Genomic DNA, 20,490 nt, shown 5'->3' on the forward strand with positions numbered 1-20,490 from the left:
TATCCCTACACTTTTATTTATTATTGCTGACATTATACTGTATACATATCTGTCAAACAAGTTCGTCTGAATATCTTCTTAGTGATCAGACGCAATCATCTGACAACAATTTATATACAAGTTTGTTATACAAATCCATTTGATACTAATCATATGAGTTATTGACCTAGACTATATTCATTCCGCACGTTTAAATCATACAATTTTGGTAAAATCACCTATTCACCCCCCTCCAGGTGATAGCACTAGCCCTAACATTAAGTAATGCCAACGTTAATAAAAATGTCTAATTATCTCCTCAATGTCTGGGTCACAGTGCCTTTTTCCTCATCCTAAATGCTCTATTTGTCCATTAGCTAAACAATCACGATTACCTTTCACTCAAAGCACATCACGTGCTAATGACGCTTTTGCCTTATTACATATGGACATTTGAGGACCATATCACACTCCACATTATGATGGGTCTCGATTCTTTCTTACAATCATGGACGACTATTCACGTGTGACTTGGGTTATTCTCATACAATCCAAAACTTAGGTCCTTGCCTTGATAAAAAATCAATTCCGCAAGTCTATCCAACGAATTCGTATTGACAATGCCCGTGAATTTTTTAGTCATGAATGTTCATATCTTTTCATATTGTATGGCATTCTCCATGAAAGTTCCAGTGTCTACACACCTCAACAAAACGGGATTGTCAAAAGATAATATCGTCATCTTTTAGAGGTGGCTCATGCCCTCAAACATCAAGCTTCCATTCCTAAAACGTTCCGGGGAGACTATGTGGTCACAACAACTTCCTTGATCAATCGAATGTCATCTCGGATCCTAAATGGATGAACTCGATTCAATTACTCTTTGGCAAAAAACCAGATATCCATCACCTACATGTGTTTGGATGCTTATGTTATGTATCTAGAGTGGGCCCTTGGGACAAATTGGGTCCCCGTGCCCTTAAGTGCATATTCATGGGATGCCCCACTCTTCAAAAAGCATATTTGATTATTGATCCATCGACCAACCGATTTTTTGTCGGTAGGAATGTTATTTTTCATGAAGATACTTTCCCTTTCAAAGACGAAGCGCCTTCAGAAGAATGACCAGAAGAAACTGGCAATCGATGCACATTCTTAAGTGAGGAAGACTTATCACTTTCACAGCTCATTGTGGTTCCTCATATGACACCTCTTGCACTGGGAATTGATTCCAATTCATCATTGGAAATGAATAGTGCGACACAAACTTTATTATCAGAGGATTCCGTGGCTCCCTCGTCAAGTCCTCTAAAACATACTTCTCATGGGCCACCCAATCAATCTAACGCTGCACCCCCTCGATGGTCAAGCCGCGCAACGCGACCACCCACATGGACAAAGGACTATATTTGTTCTTTTCTCAAAATCATCTAGTGCACACTATCCCATATCTTTTTATGTTAGCTTTGCTCGTCTTTCACCAAAACAACGGTGTCGCATCGGTAGAATATATGAGGAACAAGAACCGTCCTTGTACAACCAGGCCATTAAAGATCCCCGTTGGCAACAAGCCACGGTAGACGAGATACAAGCCCTCATGGAGAATACGACTTGGGATTTCATTCCTTTACCACCCCATCGGCGGCCCATTGGGTGTACGTGGGTGTATAAAATCAAATACAAGACAGACGGATCTATTAAGTGATATAAGGTTAGGCTAGTAGCCAAGGGATTCACACAACGAGAAGGCTTCAATTATAAGGAGACATTTTCTCCGGTAGTCAGGGAAGTCATTGTTCGTTCTTTTCTCTCCATTGCTGCTCTCCGTGATTGGCCTCTACATCATACGAATGTTCATAATGTTTTTCTTCATAGAGATCTCGAAGAGGAAATTTATATGGATCTTCCACCGGGACTACGAAGATTGGGGGATAATCGAGTTTGTTGTCTCCGTAAATCCCTATATGGACTCAACCAGGCATTTTGTCAGTGGTACGCTAAATTTACCAATGCACTCACAGCTCCAAAGTTCAAGAAGTCCAAACACCACTATGTCTTATTCACATGGAGTCAAGGTACACCATTCATCTGCTTGTTGATATGTGTCGATGATATTATTGATTATGGGAAATGATGAGTCTACCATCCAAGATTTTAAGAAATACCTGTATTCCACGTTTCACATTAAAGATTTGGGACCCCCTAAATATTTTCTCGAGACTGAAATTGCATGATCAAATAAAGAAATTTGTCTCAATCAACGTAAATTTATCCTGTAATTAATATCATAAGTAGGACTATGCGGTTCCAAATCAGCTGTTATTCCAATTGAGCAAAATGCTAAGTTGAGAATGGCTAAATATGACAGAATTATCACCGGTGAATGAGGACCCCTTACTCAAGGATCCTTCAGCATGCCAAAGACTTGTTGGGAAGCTCATCTACTTCACCATGACCAGACTCGATATATGCTATGCGATACAAATTGTCACGCCCCGAACCGAACGAGCGCGCGATCATCCCTTTGTGGTCGTAATGTACGCGACATCCCAGGACTTGTCGCCGACCCAATCAAAACACTAACGAGCAACGCATGCGGAAGCAACCTCGAACTCTCCAAACAACATATAAACAACGGGATAGTAGAGAGACAAAGAATACACATTAACAAGACACTTTTATAAACATAACATCGATTACAACACATACATTTGCAAGCCATCTACGAGGCCACTATCTACGAACCACGCACAACAACAAGGATTGGGTGGTTGGTAAGTTTAACTCCTCTACCAAAAGGGGCACTCAAAAGATGAGCTAACTCGACCTATCCTCAATCCCCGTAGTATTCTGGCAGCGTCTCCGGATCAATCACGGTCGCGGGTCTGAAATGGTTTGGTTATACAACCATGAGAACACTTCTCAATAAGCAACTACCTTAGCCTCGCTTAGGCCAAAGCGTACTTCCGAACAATTCTAAACATGCGATTCAAACAATCGACATGCCATAAACAATCACAGGCGTCCTTACCTCGCCTCGGCACATACACAAGCCCTGCACGTTAGAATATCGCCGTAACACGGCCAATTGCTCATCAAGCTTGTACAATGCAATTGAAGGCATAATCATGCATAACACGGTTAATAACCCAGACGTGCTTAACATTAAATTCAATCATGGCATTCTCCAATGCATAGCACACGTTTATAAATGTCCAGATTATTAACAACCCCTCGGGCCACCGAACTCCCGCCGGTCTTCTGGCGTAACCAGGCATCGTCCCGCTACGTCGGCGACGGCAACGTTGGGGATCGAACACCCCCCGGCAAGCCGGGTACCCAACGGCATTCCACTTAGGAGCATCGATCCGGCCTCCACCGCGATCGGCATCGTCTGGGATCGAACACCCCCCGGCAAGCCGGGTACCAGACGGCAACGTTGGGGATCGAACACCCCCCGGCAAGCCGGGTACCCAACGGCATCGTCTAGAACTTCCGCCTAGACGGAACGTGTCGTGACCATGCACACACCTCAGCAATCATTATCAATTCTTATCTTTGTAAATTAGCCCAATGTCAACTAAATCCGTCAAACGCCACGATAACATCGAATAGTCCCCGAGAGAGAGAAAACCGGAATTGCACACATTCGGGCTATTCTGGGCAGTTTGCGCAACAACCGAAATCTCTTTGAAATAAATAGTAATTCAACTCAAAAAATTCTGAAATTTGCATATGTTATACAACACATCTTGATGAACATTTTTCATGAATAGCATAAAATCCATTTCTGTCTAGAACCACCTCTTTTTGTCATCCAAAGTCGGACATAAAACATTTCATTCGGACTGGCCATCCGGCTTCCAAAATGCATTTCAAGTAGTAACCAAATCTCCTTAGAACGATTTGAAATTTTTATATGTCATAGCCAAAAATGTCTCCAACAAGTTTTGGGAAGGAAGTATTTTGAAAATAGGTCTAGAAAAATTTATAAAAATTCGAACAGACCCGAAGGTCGGAGGAACAGTGTTTCCGGCAGACTTATTTCGGTCAAAAGATGGACTTACGAATGGAACTAAATGATCTCTAAAAATTCCAGATTTAATATATGTCAAACTTCAAGATGTTATGAACAATTTTCATGAAGAAAACTTCCTCAAATTCGGCCCACACAAGTCACAGTAAAAATAGAAAAATCCAGCGACACAGCAGCAACCTTACCGAAAACTAACCAACAAGCACCACCAAGCAAACCAAGCACAACCAGCCACTAAACCAACTATCCACAGTCCTTAAACCATCTCTAACATGTCCATTAGTCACCCCTTAGCCTAGTCAAGGGTTAGGAAGCCACTTACTAGGAATCCTAAGCAAGCAAACCAAGAAGAAGAGGCAGCAGCAACTCCGGCGGTGAGCTGAGCTCACAGTAGCTGGACGGGCGAGCGCTGGCACTCACGGTGGCTGAGGGTGGCTGAGCAAGGGAGCTGGTCGGTCTGGTGAGCGGCAGCAAGAAAAAGCAAGAAGCAAAGAAGCAAAATGAAGAAGAAAACAGCAGCAACAGAAGTGAAGAAGAAGCAGCGAAAGAGAAGAAGAAGCAGCGGCAGCAGCAATGATGGACAGAAGCAGCACGTGAAGCAGCATGGGGCAGCATGGGTCAATGGTCAGCAAAGCACACGTGAAGGTGCAGCAAGAAGTCAGCAGCAAGTCAGCAGAAACAGAGGCAGAAACGGCATGGTGGGAGCAGCGGGCGTGGGTGTCAGCAGCGTGGGGTGTTTGGCGGGAAGGGAGGAGAGGAGAGAGAGAGAGTCAACGGTAATTATCGCGATCCACGTTCGAACCCGAAAACGATCTAACGGCTCATTAAAAATTCTAATTATAAACTAAGGAAAAACCAACGGATACTAAATAAAATAAACCTAGAGGGAGGTCTACCGGTCAAAATCCGCACCCGGTCCAAATTTTCACTTTCCGACTAATCTAGGCAAACTCGAGGCTGGCCACAATAATATCGACACCGTCCAATTTAACTCGTCACGAAACTCAAAAAATTCGACACCAAAATTCGAGCTCTAAATAACGGCCAAATTCGATCGAATGCGATTCTAGCGAAATCTCAATTTAAAAACGGTAACCGAGAGTGATCAATTCCCGGGCGAGATTTTACTATAAGCACACTGACGAATTACACGTTTTATAAATTCCAAAAATGGGTCGAAATTCGGAATGTCACACAAATCCTCAGTCAATTCATGCATGATCCAAAATAGTCCCAAATGAATTCTGCATTGAAAGTATTGAAGTACTTGAAAGGATGTTCAGGATTGGGAATACTACTGTCTTGAGAGAACGACATGGAAATGAGGGCATATTGTGACACAGATTATGCTACTTGCCCTATGAGCAGAAAGTCAGTAATAGGGTTCTGTATCAAATTAGGAAACTCACTACTCTCGTGGAACAAAGAAACAAACGACTATTTCCTTATCATCTGCAGAGGTAGAATATCGAGCGATGGCAAAGACTGGCTAGGAAATTTTCTGGATAAGAGGATTGCTTCGAGATCTCGGTATATAGGTGAGGAAACCAACAATTTTGTTTTGTGACAACGATGTTGCACTCAAGTTGGCACTAAATCCAGTTTTTCATGAAAGAACGAAGCATATAGAAGGTGATTGTCATTTCATCATAAACAAAATCCACGATGGAGTGATTAAGACAATGGGAATAAGGACAACGGAGCAACCTGCAAACATCTTCGCCAAACCTTTGTGTCAAAGGCAAGATAAGTAACAACCGGGCAAGCTAGGCGTCCTCGATGTGTAAAGGCCACTAGCTTGAGGGGGAGTGATACCGTTGCCTCATAATTGATATGATAAAGATATTGCTGATATCCTAAATTGATACGATTGTCCTTAATTGATTTATCGAGATATTCTACATCTAGAAATCGATTTTTCTATATATTTCTTTCCTACATTAATTAGGCTCCATGTACTATAAATAGAGATGAACTCATACAATTTTCAATATGAAAAAGCAATATACACATTTTATCCAGCTTTCCTCCACATAGCTTTCCATCAAGCCATATTCTTACACAAACAAGCACGAAACTGTGCCATCTTCAGGAAATTGAGCCTAAAATCCTGCAGTAGATACATGAATGGAAATTTTCAAAATAGATTGGGGGTTGAAATCACGAAATTGTTGATATTTTGCCTCTATTAGAAGAGGCTAACCTCAAACCATAAAGTTCTTCAGTTCTTTCCAATCAACGTCCATCCAAATGGACCCATCTGCTCTCTGACTTCATCCAATGAAATCGACTCGCCCGATACATTATTGTCATCCAGCGATTCGGATTTTTCCAACGATTGACTGACGGTTAATGAGGTATGGTATAGCGTTGCATTGAAAAAGTGGGCCCGCTCCCTGGTCCGCCCATGTGACGGTATCTCAGCAAAGTACCAGTAAGATGCATGTGTCATGGACCGAATTCTACCGTACCTCGGAAGCTAAAGAGTAAAAGCTTCGTGGCATCGAGGCGAAGAGTAAGTGATGCAAAAAGAATGACATAACTTGTTTGTAGGAGTGGCATCAGGGCGTTTGTACTAAGAGTTCTGGGATAAATCGGAAACAACTCTGATGAGCTCTGAATGCGAGGTTGGCCTCCTGTGCATAAATTAGTCGGAAGCTGATACTGTTCTTCTGATGAGGCCATGGCTAATCGAAACAAATAGTTGTACTGAAGTGTTCAATATGTCTCGCTTGAGAGACTGAATGTCCAAGTTAAATTGGGCGTGGTACAATCTGATATAATGATGCGATTTGCTATACTGTTCTTAGAAATAACTATAGAAGTAAGGCTAGCCTAGTGTTCTCGACTCACCAAGCGCCGCATGATCTATTCCACAGTCAAGAATCTGTCAGCCCATGACACATGCATGCAAGAAAAATCAATTTCAACAAGACGTGATCGCCATAAAAAACCTTCTTACTTACATTTCTTTAGATTCCGGATGATTTAACTGAACTCACCAAGGCGTTTCAACACGAGCTTATCTTTAGCCATCGAGAATTTAAACAATCGTCGTTCGGATGCGCCTTGTTGGTCGTTCAAAGCACCTCTAACTTCACCGATGCAATTGCAACCTCCATTAGGACCTCGTCAGCTAGGTTCAAACAGAAGAATGATGCGAGCCTTCTTCATCGAAAATAGCTTCTCATTTGCCCTCGTCACGACCGGCATTCGTCCTCTCCCTCCAGCTCTGTGTCGCCGATATAACGCGATCTTAACACGCCACAAGTCGAAAATGCATTTCCCATCGAAATTTCTCGAGCTCAATCTTCATAGGTGTCATGGCAGCAATTCACCCCCAACGCAAACTGTGTACCTTTGGCTGTAGTTGTAAAACCAGCAATATGAATAATACTTACGCCGTACCAGTCGATTTCACTGGTACAGACCCAACTAACTAAACATATTAGTTTTGTAGTGTCAAATAAATTTACTGGATAGTCTAATTACTGAATCGTATGCATTTTTTGGGGGCATACATCACTGAAAAATCAATTGTAAAGAGGATGAATTTGATTACTGTCCATCCTCTTTGGACTCCTTGCACACAAAGAGCAGGCATGGACCATAGATTACCCATCTTGGATTCATCATCAATCATGCAAATCAAGTTTTCGTAGGGGATTCTGTTGCGGAAGTCAAGCGATCGAACGATAAATTTAACAGAATAAGAAAATAAATTGGACATCAAATTTACGTGATTCGGTCATAGTGATCTACGTCCACGGAGAGAACAGCACGGAATTCCATTATAGATCAAGCGATACAACGGAGATTACAACCACACTCGAGTCACTCAAACACTCTAAGTGTTTCCCAAGTCTCAATTACACCCAATAGCTCACGCAGTGTTTAGCTCCACAATTCCTCACGAAATAATTTCTCAATCTCGCGAAGGAATTATACACAAATCGCTACGAACACTTGAACTCTTGATGTAATTCCACGAACAAAACCACGAACCCAACATCAAGCACCTAGCACCTATGGATGTCACTCGGAAATTCGGCATCCACGGAGAGAAAACGGTGCTTCAAGTCTGCTCACATCAACAACTGCTAACCAAGGAGCCCACGACAGAAAATTATATATTTGCCCAAGAAACGATCAGTGGCCTAATTCAACACGTAAAAGGAAGTCCATGCAAGATAAGGTCAACCATTATCCAAGATTTGACTTTCCTTTAATTTTCTATTCTCCACGGCCGACTCCAAAGGATAATATCTATCCTTGGTTTCAAGACAGAATTTACTTCTTTTCTTTTCTCTGAGCCAAACAACAAATCCACAATTTCGTTTTTAAGTATTCTTTCACGGTCAAAGTCCATCATCACGTTGGACTCCAATTTGTAGAGGGAAATCACGCGATTTGCTTTGCTCGATTTCGGACGTCCGCAAAATATCCAGTTCGAAATATTTAGATTTTCACTTCGGGCTCAAATTCGAGACACATTTTAACGGATTCCATGTGCATACACCTAAAACATACATTATCGAAATCGCCATATCCATTAAACGTCAATCACACATCACTAACTTGGGCGATTAGTTTGGCATTCATATCATACCTATGACATTTCAAGCCGACAGAGAGTTTCGTCTCCTTCATTCAACTGTAGTGGCGACAATTAACCACGTTCATGATCACCCGACTCTCACCAATACGAGAGTCGTTCTTAAAGATTCTCATTGAATTCAAACAATCCAGTCTGTGTCAAGCAAAGGTGCTCGCAAGCCATTTCAGTAGAGTGTCCTTGCAAAATTCAAGGAAAATTCAAACAAGACAATGACGAAACTTCAAATATTCCTAGTTTTGATGTTCCAGTAGAGACTTTATGTGCCTGTAGAACTAGAAACAACATTACAAGAGAACAAGGGAGAGAAAGCATTATGCTTCTTTTATCCATTGCAAAACTCCAGGACAATAACAGACCAAGCAACTTCCTGTACAGGGACATGCCCCAGCAGTCCACCACCCATCCAAAAAATAAGGACGCCATCGCAAAATTCAATATTTACAAATAAACGAGTTCCCTCCAAATAAGTAAATACAACTCTATATAAATAGCGAGAGCCCACCGCCAAAATTACCCAGCTCTCATCCTTCCCACTTTAAGAAAAATACCGGACCGAAAGAATGTGTATACATACGTCTAACTGATGGCATAAGAACTAGTACATACCGCGTCAAGCGCCTCCGAGAACAAGGATGAAAAACTAGTCAATGCCTGGAAAACTCCTGGCAAACCCGTTTGAAGATTGTTCAAGGTCATTGCCCTCGTCACTTCCACTGCCTTGGAATGTCTCAGCATTTCATCTTCTACCCTCCTTTGGCAGGTTGCAAGTTCAACTTTCTTCTCGGCCAGTGGGTCCCGAGCATCCAGTACCTGGCCATTGTCGGGCCCGGGATCGGGAAGCCCTATACCAACCATAGAGTACGAATGGTAGTATTTCTTCTCTATGCTCCGAAGAGATGAAGCCTTTCTCTCAAGATCTCTCGATGCAGACTCCGTCCTCTTTTTCACCTTCATTTCTTCACTTTGTTTTACAAATATTACATGAACAACGTTAATGAAGCTCTTGATAGCTTCAGAAGCAACAGTGTCTGGGACACGATCTAGTGCATGCTTCCACTCATCGCAGAAGGCATAGACATCAGAGTGTTCCCGGGTCCCATTGTTATCATTGTCAACAGGAAGGAGAGTCAGTTTGAACCAGCCGTGGAGGGCATGGATGAAATCACGTTGGAACTTAATTAAGTGGCAGAAACTGGAATGCCATGAAGAAACAGCTGATTCGAGGTCACGAGTCGCCTGCCGATGCAATTCAGAAGTAGATTCACCCTTGTTTGCTCGGTTCACAAGGCCCCGGACTTGCTGCACAATGTTGTTCTGAATCTCATGATATTCATTCATTGACTTCCACATGTACATGAACCTGCAATGAGCGCAATGGACAAGTTTCTGATATTAAGCATATAGTCTCCAGAAAGAGACCTTTTCTGTCAGGTCAATAAATCTAAAGTTCCAGATATATAGTTCGAAAGACTACAGCATAATTTTACAGATGAGAACAGGGTCACATAACAACCTATCAGTTGAAAATATGTAAGCTCCAGTATGTCAATTACATGGCGCATGTCAGGTTTACAAAACAGCTTTCCACATTTGAAATGACAACTAGCATTTCACGTTTTGCACTGTACACCCTCCTTTCTGCAACCAATTTAACCAGCATGAAATACTATCCAGATATGCAAAGGGTACTCCAGAAGATAACAAGAGACATTTGATATGCTCAAATCAGTCAGCACTTCATGATGTGATTTCAGTCTTGCCTATTATTTCTCTTTCCATAGAGGACTTAGCACTATTCAGCAGGCACTTTTTCGATTGTCCAGATCCTCTTTCGTATAAGTTAAACTTGTCACACAAATGACGTGCTCACAGAAATTTCCAGCAGGAGTTAGTTGGCTGAAAGCTTCCAATTTTTTTATTTGTAAAAGGAACCAGAAAACACACTTGCCAAGCGGGCAATCAAGCACAACCTTTCAACATTAGAATGGAAAAAACAAAAGGTGGTTGGGTTGCTCCAAACTACCATTCCAAACAAACTCACTGAGGCAAGGAATGAACCAACAACCACCTTAACTAGTCAAGGACACACTCCAAGGGAAGAAAACTCCATGGTCAATATGACTAGGAGAACCCATTTTCCAAGCAGTTTATAAGCAGTAAGATTCCCAGAGCAGCCATTTCTTAATCATACTCAGTCAATTTTCTATGAGTAATGCTAGGCATATTAACAATGCTTTGCAGAATTGGTATATTAAGCAATGTGGCAGACTGCCAGTAGGCATTAAAACAAGCGGACTAGATTCAACATCCAATTAGAGTCTATCACATCTCTCAATATACCAACTTCGTAGATTAGTCTCAGTAGACCTAGCAGTATTAGTTTCTACCAGTCAAAGACTCAACTTCATCCACAACGGCATGTGTCGTTCTGTTTGCCATGATGGAGCACATTTCAATCTTGAGACTCTTGACTATATATATACTGGATCAGAAAATTGTGTTTACTATGTCCAAATATATAAGTGCTTCACTCTGTAAACACATGTTTGTGGGTCATGTACAATCCATGTCTTTTGTGCCAAACTACCAGAAGAAATGCCTGTGTCACAAAAAAGTTAAATGCCGGTGACGGCAAAGAAAATAAGACTATCCTTTCGATGCAGAATCGGGGCCATTTTGTGAATTTAAGGTCTGCTACTGATTGAACTGTACTGCAGAGTGAGACCCACATGGTCTCAGCAAGTGGCAAAGGAAAGCAGACACTCATAATGAGCCCACCTACCAAGTCGGTATGCTGATGATCAACTCTAGCACATGCAAAATGACTCCAACGAGTAAACAGTCAGTCCAGTCTGTCTGTGCAGATCTACATAATTTACCATAATGCTTTCCCCACATTATTTGACGCATCTTACGGGAAAAAATGCAGTGAGAAGAGCACAATCTATTCATCTTCGAAGTCAACAAGACATTTGCCTAAAGTTGATTTCAGCTATTAATTTTAAGTCGACGATTTACTAAACCCGTTTATAATATTCAACAGTATAATGACGTTGCAGTGCAACTAGGAACTTCTCCAAAGCCTGGTAAACTCCAGCACTTTAAGCATTCAGTCATTGGTTAAATATGAAAATGCATGACCAACCACAGTCAAAAAGTCAATAAAATGAGTATTTACACCTCCTCTGTTAATAAAAGAGTAAACAACTCACCCATGACAGAGTTCAACAAGCTGGGGGACAAGTTTACTGTCTCTAAGGTCAATAATTGCAGTTGAGGTCGTAGAGACAGCCTGCGACGTAACAACTATTAGTGAATGCAACTTCGTTATCGAGGCCTTAGTCTTGTCTAACTTGGTTTCATCTTCTCCCTTGCATTCCTGGCTCTGAAGTGCTGACAACTTCTTTTCATGCTCTATCTTCACACCTTCTCTAGCCTATTTCAATAAACAGGTGTTTAACGAGCAATTAAATTTCCACGTAGCATAAAAAACATGTGAAAGAGGAAATCCATCCAAACATAAAAGGAGAAGGCATAGACACAAAAGATCAAATCTCTGTACTAGTCTAAGCTCTTACCTGACTTTCAAATGCAACCTAATGGTGCACTATCTCTTCTAACTTAGCAGAGGAAAAAACAGTGTTTTCACAATCTAAATGAAGTCATTAATACAGTTGACAGCACAGATATAATGAATTTCAACAAATATAATATTGTAGGGCATAGTTAATTACTGCGGGACAGGGTGCACAGTTTTGCAAATCTTTTTCTTCTTTTCTGTTTTAGTTCTTGGTTATTTGATGGGTAAAATAAAGGAAACGAGGTAGTTACATTCCTTGGAATTCTGAATGAGGCAGTACCTTATTCTATTAAATAGAAAACCAAGTGCAAATGGATACAAACAAAACATTAAACACCTTATGAATCACTTGTCAGTTGAAACAACGAAAATCTGTGGTAAATTCGGGAACAAAGCATTATATACAACAAAGGAAACAGAGACAACCAAATTTGATTTTCCTACGTGGGGTCAACTATGCAGATCATCGTACAGACTTTACACTACTGCACTTGGGTAACCTATCAAAATTTTAGTAAAATCCAAAAACTCAAATCCTTCACAATAGTGTCTTACCCACGCCTTTTCAGAATTTCCCCCACTTCTTTCAACATGCATCTTCATTATGAGATCACATTTTCTCACCTAAGTGTCCAAAGACCATCGCTTCACATGTCCAGACTCGAAAGCACATCCGACATGTTTTTTCCATCTTATTAACAATTGGTACCACACCAACTTTTCCTCGATTTTCTCATTTCCAACAATACCACTCTTCAGATGTCCGCTGCATCCAGCAAAACATGCTTATCTCCACTATACTCATGATATGCATGCCAAACTACATCTCCATTGCCAAGAATTAAATGCCATTAAACATCATATACATTCTATCCGAAGGATTCTAACTCCACAATGTCAAAAGGATTTAGATGCAGAGGAGGAAAAAGAAACAAGGAGTGCCTTCAACAACAAAGGAACCCAGTGTGATAAGATCAGGCAGGCCCATCCACAAGCATATTCTTGTCCCTATCCCACAGTAGCAAGTGCCAACCAAAGGTGGTCATTCATCCCAGCAGAGTTGGCCAAAAGGCCCCAGGGCATTTCGGTCATGTTAATGGAACCACAAAAGATTTGTGAAAAAGCAAAGCTCCCAATGCACTAGAAAGCCAAAGCTTTCACCCTCCACTTTTTCGAGAAAGACCAACTCTCAGAGAATGCACAAGAGAATAGCAACAAAGCGAGAAGGGTACTTGGGACAATTCCAAACTACTGCTGTGGACCAACGCAATTGGCATTGGTGGGAATCCGAGTCATTCTGGACCACCCTTTTCCTCTGCAGATCTTTTAAAGGACATACAATTTATAGGACATACAATTAGAGTACCACTAAGTATGCCAGGAGAGACGGTAAATCTAGGCTTTAAGCAAAAGTGTCAGTCTCTTATTGAAGTTGGTTGTATTCCACTTTACTCCAATACCCATCGGTAACATCACATCAAACCAAGTGTGGCATGCCTAGCATTACTCGATTAAGAATTAAACAGCTAACAGATTTACAAAGCAAAGAGAGAGAGAGAGAGAAACAAGAGAGCTAGAGGGCACCTTCACTTCCTCATACAGCTTCTTCTCCCAAGCCAAGAGCCGGTCCAGGGTGGAGCAGAGGCTCTTCGAACCGCCCGATTCAGTGAGCGCGCCGGCGTCGAGCCGGTACCTCACTGCCAACGGCGGTTTCGACGTCCAGCTCGAGCTCAACGTGCTCAACACGCTCGTCGAGTGATACACGGTCTCTGCAACCAACAACAACAAGAGAAGGGATAAAATCTCAATCGTTCACAATCAAAACATGGTCAAATCGACCCAGATCCTAGAAGAAAGTTCAAGGCAAAAGTCAAGACCCAGTGTAATCACATAAATCTGGAATCTAATCTAATCAATTCAAGAACACCAACTAAACCAAGTTCCGATTTTTAATCTGATCCAAACAGAACAACTTGAATTTCTTCGAGACTGAAAAAGGAAAGAAAAAAGAAGCTCACTTTTGAGCTGCTTGAAGCTGCTATCGAGCTGGGCACGCCCGATTTCGAGCATCACCGACACCGGCTCGCCGGCGGAAGCCGCCATATCGAAATTCGCCTTGATGGCATCCACGATCTCCTTCAAATCCTTGTGCCTCACCACCATCCTGTTCTCCTCCTCCACCATCTCGTGCTCCCCGTAGCTCATATCTTCGGACTTATCGTCGGACTTGCCGAAGCTCACCTCGGGCTGCGGAGGCTTCATGGGTTCCGCGCCGACCACGCCGCTCCGCGCCGATCCTCCGAAGTTCGACCGCGTCCCCCCGATCTCGGATCTGGACGCTCCGTCGTGGTGGTCGTCGTCGTCGCCTTCCTCCACATCTTCGGACGAGCTCGTGGTGCTGTAGTGGTCGCCCCAGTCGCTGCACTGCACCTCCTCCCTTTCGGTCTCGCCGCCGCCGCCGTCAATGCTGGCCGCGGCTCTCTTGAAATCGTAGGGTTTAGCCCCCGCCTCGCCGTCCCGGACTTTGCCCGGGGCGTCGCGGCGGAAGAAATCGTACTCCGAGGCCGACGCGTCTCCGTCCCCTTCTTCGTCGTTCTCGGGCTGCGGTTGCCGCTGATTATTGGTCCGGGCGCGCTGATCGAAGAACTCGGAGTCGGGAGGCGAAGGAGGGTAGAAATTCTCCCAGTTCCAGACGGAGGAGGCCTGCGACGGCGTGCTCGTGTAGGTGGAGTCGGGATAGGCGGTCGGATAAAAGCCGGGGGCGAAGTCGGACCTGAGGCTTCGCGGGGAGGAATTGGGGCTCGACTCGGAGAGGATGTGAGGGAGCTTCATGGGCTTGCTGTTGCGCCGCCGGTGGGGGTTGTGGTGCGAGCCGCCGACGCGCGGCGGGGGAGGAGGATTCCGATCGGAGGCGGAGAGGATGTGAGGGAGCTTGGAGCTGGCGATGGACGGGGACAGCGGCGGAGCAGCAGGAGGCGGCGGCGGCGTTGCGGGGGGCCGCGCCTCGGGCACCGCCGCCTCGGGGACGGCGGACGGGGCGCGGCGGAACGAGGGCTGGGACGACGACGCCGCCGCCGCCGCCGCCGCCGCCGAGGAGGAGTAGGGGGAGCGTTGGCGGCGGGGGAGGACGAAGACGGCGGGGGTCTGGTCGGAGACGGAGAGGGGCTCGTTGTCGGCGAAGGCGGAGAGGGCGGAGCCGGTGAGGCGGAGGGAGCGGCAGTAGTCGGCGTGGGCGCCGGCGAGGTGGTGGCGGGCGTAGACGGCCGCCTTCATGAGGCGTCGGCGCTCCTTGCAGCGCCGCACCACGTCCTCGTTGTCGATCTTGGACGCCGCGCAACCCATCAAAAATCACAAGACACCAACCACAAACCACAACCAGGAGCAGCAGCAGCACCACCACCACCACCCACACTACCCAGCTACTACCCTCAGCTACAACTACTCAAATTCACTCTCTTTCTCCCTCCAGCTCGCTTGCTCACAGAGGCCAATGGAGGGACGGTGAGGGTGCGACAGCAGCAGCAGGAGAAAGAGAAGAAGAGAGGAACTGGGGATGACCCATCAGAGCATTGTGCGTGCGCTTTTAGCTATCTTGACGACCCACCATCACTCCCATCTTCTGCTCTCATATAGTCATATACACACACACACACACTCTCTCTCTCTCACTCAGCAGCTGCCACTCCGTATGAACAGGACGAGGTTCGAGAGTTCTTTTGCCCTCCTTCCCTCCCTTCTCGAGGGCTGTGGTGGATTTGAAAAATCTGGCGCTTCCAGCGTGCAGCAACGCAGCGTTCATTCAATTAAAGGGATTGAAAATGGGGGCGGGTGGCAATAATGGTGGGGGGATGCTGCAGAAGGAGGAGAAAAGAAGAGGAAAGGCGTTGTTGGGTGGGAAACTGCTCGCTGCAAGAAACGAAAACCCAAAATAAATAGTAATAGTAATAGTAATATTAATAATAATATTAATATTAATAGTAATATAAAAATAATAAAAAAAGAAGAAACAAGAGGAAAAGGAAAGGGGGGGGGGGGGGCGTGTCGATCGGATCAAGATAAAAAAAATATTATTTTAATAGTAGTGGTGAAAAAACATAAAGGGAAAAAGAATTTTCCTTTTTTTTCGGGTGGGGCTTGATTTTGCGCTTTCCCTATCGGTTGGCGTTGGTGTGAAGAAGTCGGAAACTGGGAGTTGGTAGTTCACTGGATTTCACTCTGCTTCTTTCGGTCCTTTTTGTCATTTCTTATTTCTTTTTTCTTTTTTCTTGATATTTTTATCTCTCTCTTCTTCTTCTTCTTTCTTTTTTTGTCTGTCCGTCTTCTCTTGTCTGAACTCTCTCTCTCTCTCTCAACTTGGCCATCTGTCTCGGTTTCACAGGCTAGACAGAGAGAGAGAGAGGCCAACACCATGACTAAGGAATGAATGAGGGAGGAGTGCGGATGGTATATGATTGTATCCATACAAAAGAGGGGGGCAATCTTTAGTTCGTGCTCGTTAAGGAAAATGTTTTGAGCTAGGAAACCGTCTCGTCCCGTTGTCATGCATAATCAGATCAAGAGCTTTCGACGCGCGCGGCTTGTCTCGTGTTACGTGTAATCGACGTTTCTTTTTCTTTTGGAAATTGGAACATTTCTTCTTATAAAGTGTGCCTGACGAGTGCCCGGGTAATACTCACGAAATTACCCACCGAGCAGTAGATACATTTGACAGTTGGGGGTGGTAGAGGACAGTGCCCCTAGTCACGATATGACTTTTATAATTTGAGCCAGTATTTTATTAGTTATTTAGGCTTGAGCTCGTTAATAACTGCTGCCTATATATAATCTTGTAATTGATAATTGTAATTAGGGGTGTTCAAAGGAATTAGGAACCACTCAGAACCGGGCAGCTCTCGATTCCAATTTACTACAATTGATGAGTACTAGTCCGGTTCCTGATGCTAGGCATGGAACCGCCTACCCCGCCCACCCGGACCGGACTAGACCGGTAATATATATACAATTTTTTGAGAAAATTTTCTCACAAAAAAAAAAGAAAAAATTTTAAGAAAAATAAAAACCTTCAAATCCCCAATCTTAAGCTCCACGCCCTTCAACTGAATGCTTTTCTCGTTTCACTTTCACCTCGTTTGAGTTGTCTCTATATCTCTCACTCATGGTCTCAACTCTCAAGCTCAACGCTTATCGACTCACGGCCTAGACTCTCAACTTCCATTAACTCATGGCCACGCCTCCGGCCAGTCATCGCCTCTCTTTATCAATCTGGGTCACCTCCATTTGCGTGAAGCTTGTTGGGACCGGTTTTTGGGTGGATCTATGCAACCTCGTGTTTCAATTTCTTTTTATCGTTTTTACTCTCTATTACATTATGTTTGTACACATAATCCTAACATTAACTCGAATGAGTAGAATTTGGTATTCAAATGACGTCGCCCGCTCAAAGTAACTTTAGAGCCACGCTCATTATTGTATCGGTAGAGTCTTATTCGATCCAAGGATGGTGGCAATTTGCGTATTTGCGTGGGATTAATCGAGTTCCACCATCGACCTACCACACTCAGTGGTCTAAAACTAAAGTGTACTCTTTTAAGAATTTCTAACGTTATCTTGGGGAGTCCGTTATAAAAGGCCATGGCACTTATTTCCACAGCTTCCGGTCAAAATCATCACGATTGATAATTGTCCTTCACTTCCTAAATCCTACGTCGATTATTAATCTTTTTCTGCTATGTTTAGATTCGTTCATTTCACGAAAAATAATTTTTTTTAAAAAAATATTGTTTAAATTTTTCGAAGTTCGTTTCACGAAAAATAAATTAATTATAAAAAATATTTTCCACCAATGAAAATAACGCATTCAAAAGTGAGAAAAAGATTTTCCACTTTTTAGATATATTCTTTCATCTCATTTTCTTTCAAATAAACAAATTTTTTATTCTTTTTCTTTTTCTTTCTTTTTCCTTTTTTTTTTTTTTTTTTTTGCTTCTTCTTCGGTCGATCGCCAGCCACGACGGCGGCCGACAACCGGCGACCGGCCACAATCACCTCAGTCTCACCCAGCTCTTTGAATCTAGCGAGGCCCAAGCTCACTTGATTTATAAATAACATAAATCGAATCCATCTAAATCATTAACGCGGGATTCACGTGATCATTGTGCAAATACACTTAATCAACATGAATTATAACAAGGTAATATATATATTTTATTTTCATTTCAAGTACATTTCTTTCTCTAAATTAAAAAAAAAAAGGCCATGGCACTTTTTTTCCACATCTGCCGGTCAAAAAGGCGATGATGTGTTATCATGTGTGCGGGGGGAAATCATTCTTAATGGGTGCCCCTCGATAAACAAGAAAACAACTTCGACAGATCACTTTTCTTGCTATGGCTTTTCTCTCTTGTTTTCACCTGTTTTCATTGGCGGGCCTTTTCAAACTTTACCATGGAAGATGTGCACGTTAATCAAGTCCCTAATCTTTTGGTTACTGATTGAAAGTTACTCCTCGATGCAATCACCTCTGTAAAACTCTCCTTAATCAATGGAGAGGATGTCGTCAGATCATTTTCTTTTTTTCTTGTTTTTTTTTTATGATGGGCTATTAAAATTTTGAGTTACTTTGACCGGTCCGTCGTCCATCCCCAAAAAACATTTGAGGTTAATCGGATGCAAGGACGACGGTATCACCCCCACCTCGTGCGGACCCCCTCGACCCCACCCTTTCGGCTCTGATCGGGGCAAACCCAATGCCGTCCTTCGCGGCATTAAAGCACGGATGGTGAATAAAATTTTACCTCGTATGAGGCTCATGGCCAGGATAAGATCTCTCACAACCCTGCATTGTTCAAAAATCTTAACTTGTTTTGGGGATATTATATATTTATTTTGTATTTTGCTATTTGGTGAATCGATTGGAGCTAGGATCTCATGTGGTTGATGCGGCCTTTACCCTAATGATGATTAGAACATCATCAATCATTCTTGCATCCACTTCTTCAATTCATTGTTGCTTTCTTTGCTTGCATAAACATGGGCAATCAATTATAATCATGATTGCAACCACAATAGTCGTTTATGTTTTCTCCCCCTTCTTTGTCCTCTTTTTTGCAATCTCATCCTCTATTTCCACCGAAGAAATGCAGCCATAGGAGAAAATCAACTGTGGAGCTTTTGATTGAATTATAATAATAAAAAAAAAGCAGCATAAAGAAATTTAAAAAAGGTCCAAAGCCATCACTATCGTGCATATACCACTTCCTTTCAGAGAATGAAGTTGCAAAGGTAATAAATGAAGGTGCTGGCTTTAGACATGGAAACATCCCTATTCCTACCTGAGTGAGAAGTAGGAACCCCCCATTTTAGCAAGGAAGATTTATTTTAAGGTTAAACCGCGGGAGCTATGCTATGTTGACGTGGTAATCACTTGTCAATCGAATGCTCTTGTTTTGTAAATTCATATTGTATGACGACATTGTATCTATGAGGTATCGTTGATCCACCAGGTGTTCTTATTTGTTGCTTATTGTATCGGGTTTGGTGTTCCTATAAGTGTTTAGATGATATACTTTATCTACATTCACAAGGGATTAGCTAAATGTTTGCATACTCAGTCTAGATGTAACAGATCCTGTATTCAAATCATGGTATCGCCCAGTCTTGTTAACCTTGGGAACTGTGATAGCCATATGGAGCGAGCCTTACTAATTTTTTGGGTCAAGGGTGGATTGAGCCTTACTCGATGTAGCTGAATGGGTCCATTTGCATCTACCTACGAGAATTAATCAAGCCGAAAAGTTCTCATATCCCGTATTACAGACTTCCTCCATTTTAAGGGTGTTTTGCTTAGTTTCAGCGTTTTGGTATATGATTCTTCATGCTATTCAGGATAAATTCTCCTTTTTTTAGGGCTTTTTGTGTGTGTGTGTGTGTGTGTGTGTGTGGGGGGGGGGGAGGGGAGGGACCATCCCCTTTTTCTCTATTATGTTTCTTTGCTTTGTTGTCTAGCAAGAGAAATGGAAGAATCCATATTTGGATGAATGATAGGACCATCATAGCTCACCCTTTGTGGTGCAATTTGCATAGAACCAGCTTTATTTGGCCTCTTATGCTTTAATAGAAGAAGAAAAGCTTCTCTTAGACTCCTCCAAATTTTGTACACTATGCATCATGTACTGCAAATTCATGTTCCTATTCAATAATATGAAGCCAAAGTTATTGTAATTTGACCTTTTTTTTTTCAATTTAATAAGACTAATTGGAGAATTTCTCACTCAAGCT

The 20,490-nt window shown here is 42.9% G+C and overlaps 1 protein-coding gene across 1 annotated transcript; it reads right to left on the minus strand.

Moving 5' to 3' along the window:
• Positions 1–8,933: 8,933 nt before the first annotated feature.
• On the minus strand, positions 8,934–15,764 carry LOC115691325 (nitrate regulatory gene2 protein-like). The gene is made up of 4 exons (XM_030617919.2): positions 14,232–15,764; positions 13,798–13,982; positions 11,846–12,069; positions 8,934–9,993 (listed from the first exon to the last, which is right to left on the minus strand). The coding sequence occupies exons 1-4, from the start codon at positions 15,553–15,555 to the stop codon at positions 9,210–9,212; spliced, it is 2,517 nt and encodes an 838-aa protein (XP_030473779.2). The 5' UTR covers positions 15,556–15,764; the 3' UTR covers positions 8,934–9,209.
• Between the last annotated feature and the right edge of the window lie 4,726 nt (positions 15,765–20,490).

Source organism: Syzygium oleosum, unplaced genomic scaffold (genome assembly GCF_021117445.2).
Source record: "Syzygium oleosum isolate NSW1041296 unplaced genomic scaffold, Sole_v2.1 Sole_v2.39, whole genome shotgun sequence".
In the NCBI taxonomy this organism is placed as follows: domain Eukaryota; kingdom Viridiplantae; phylum Streptophyta; class Magnoliopsida; order Myrtales; family Myrtaceae; genus Syzygium; species Syzygium oleosum.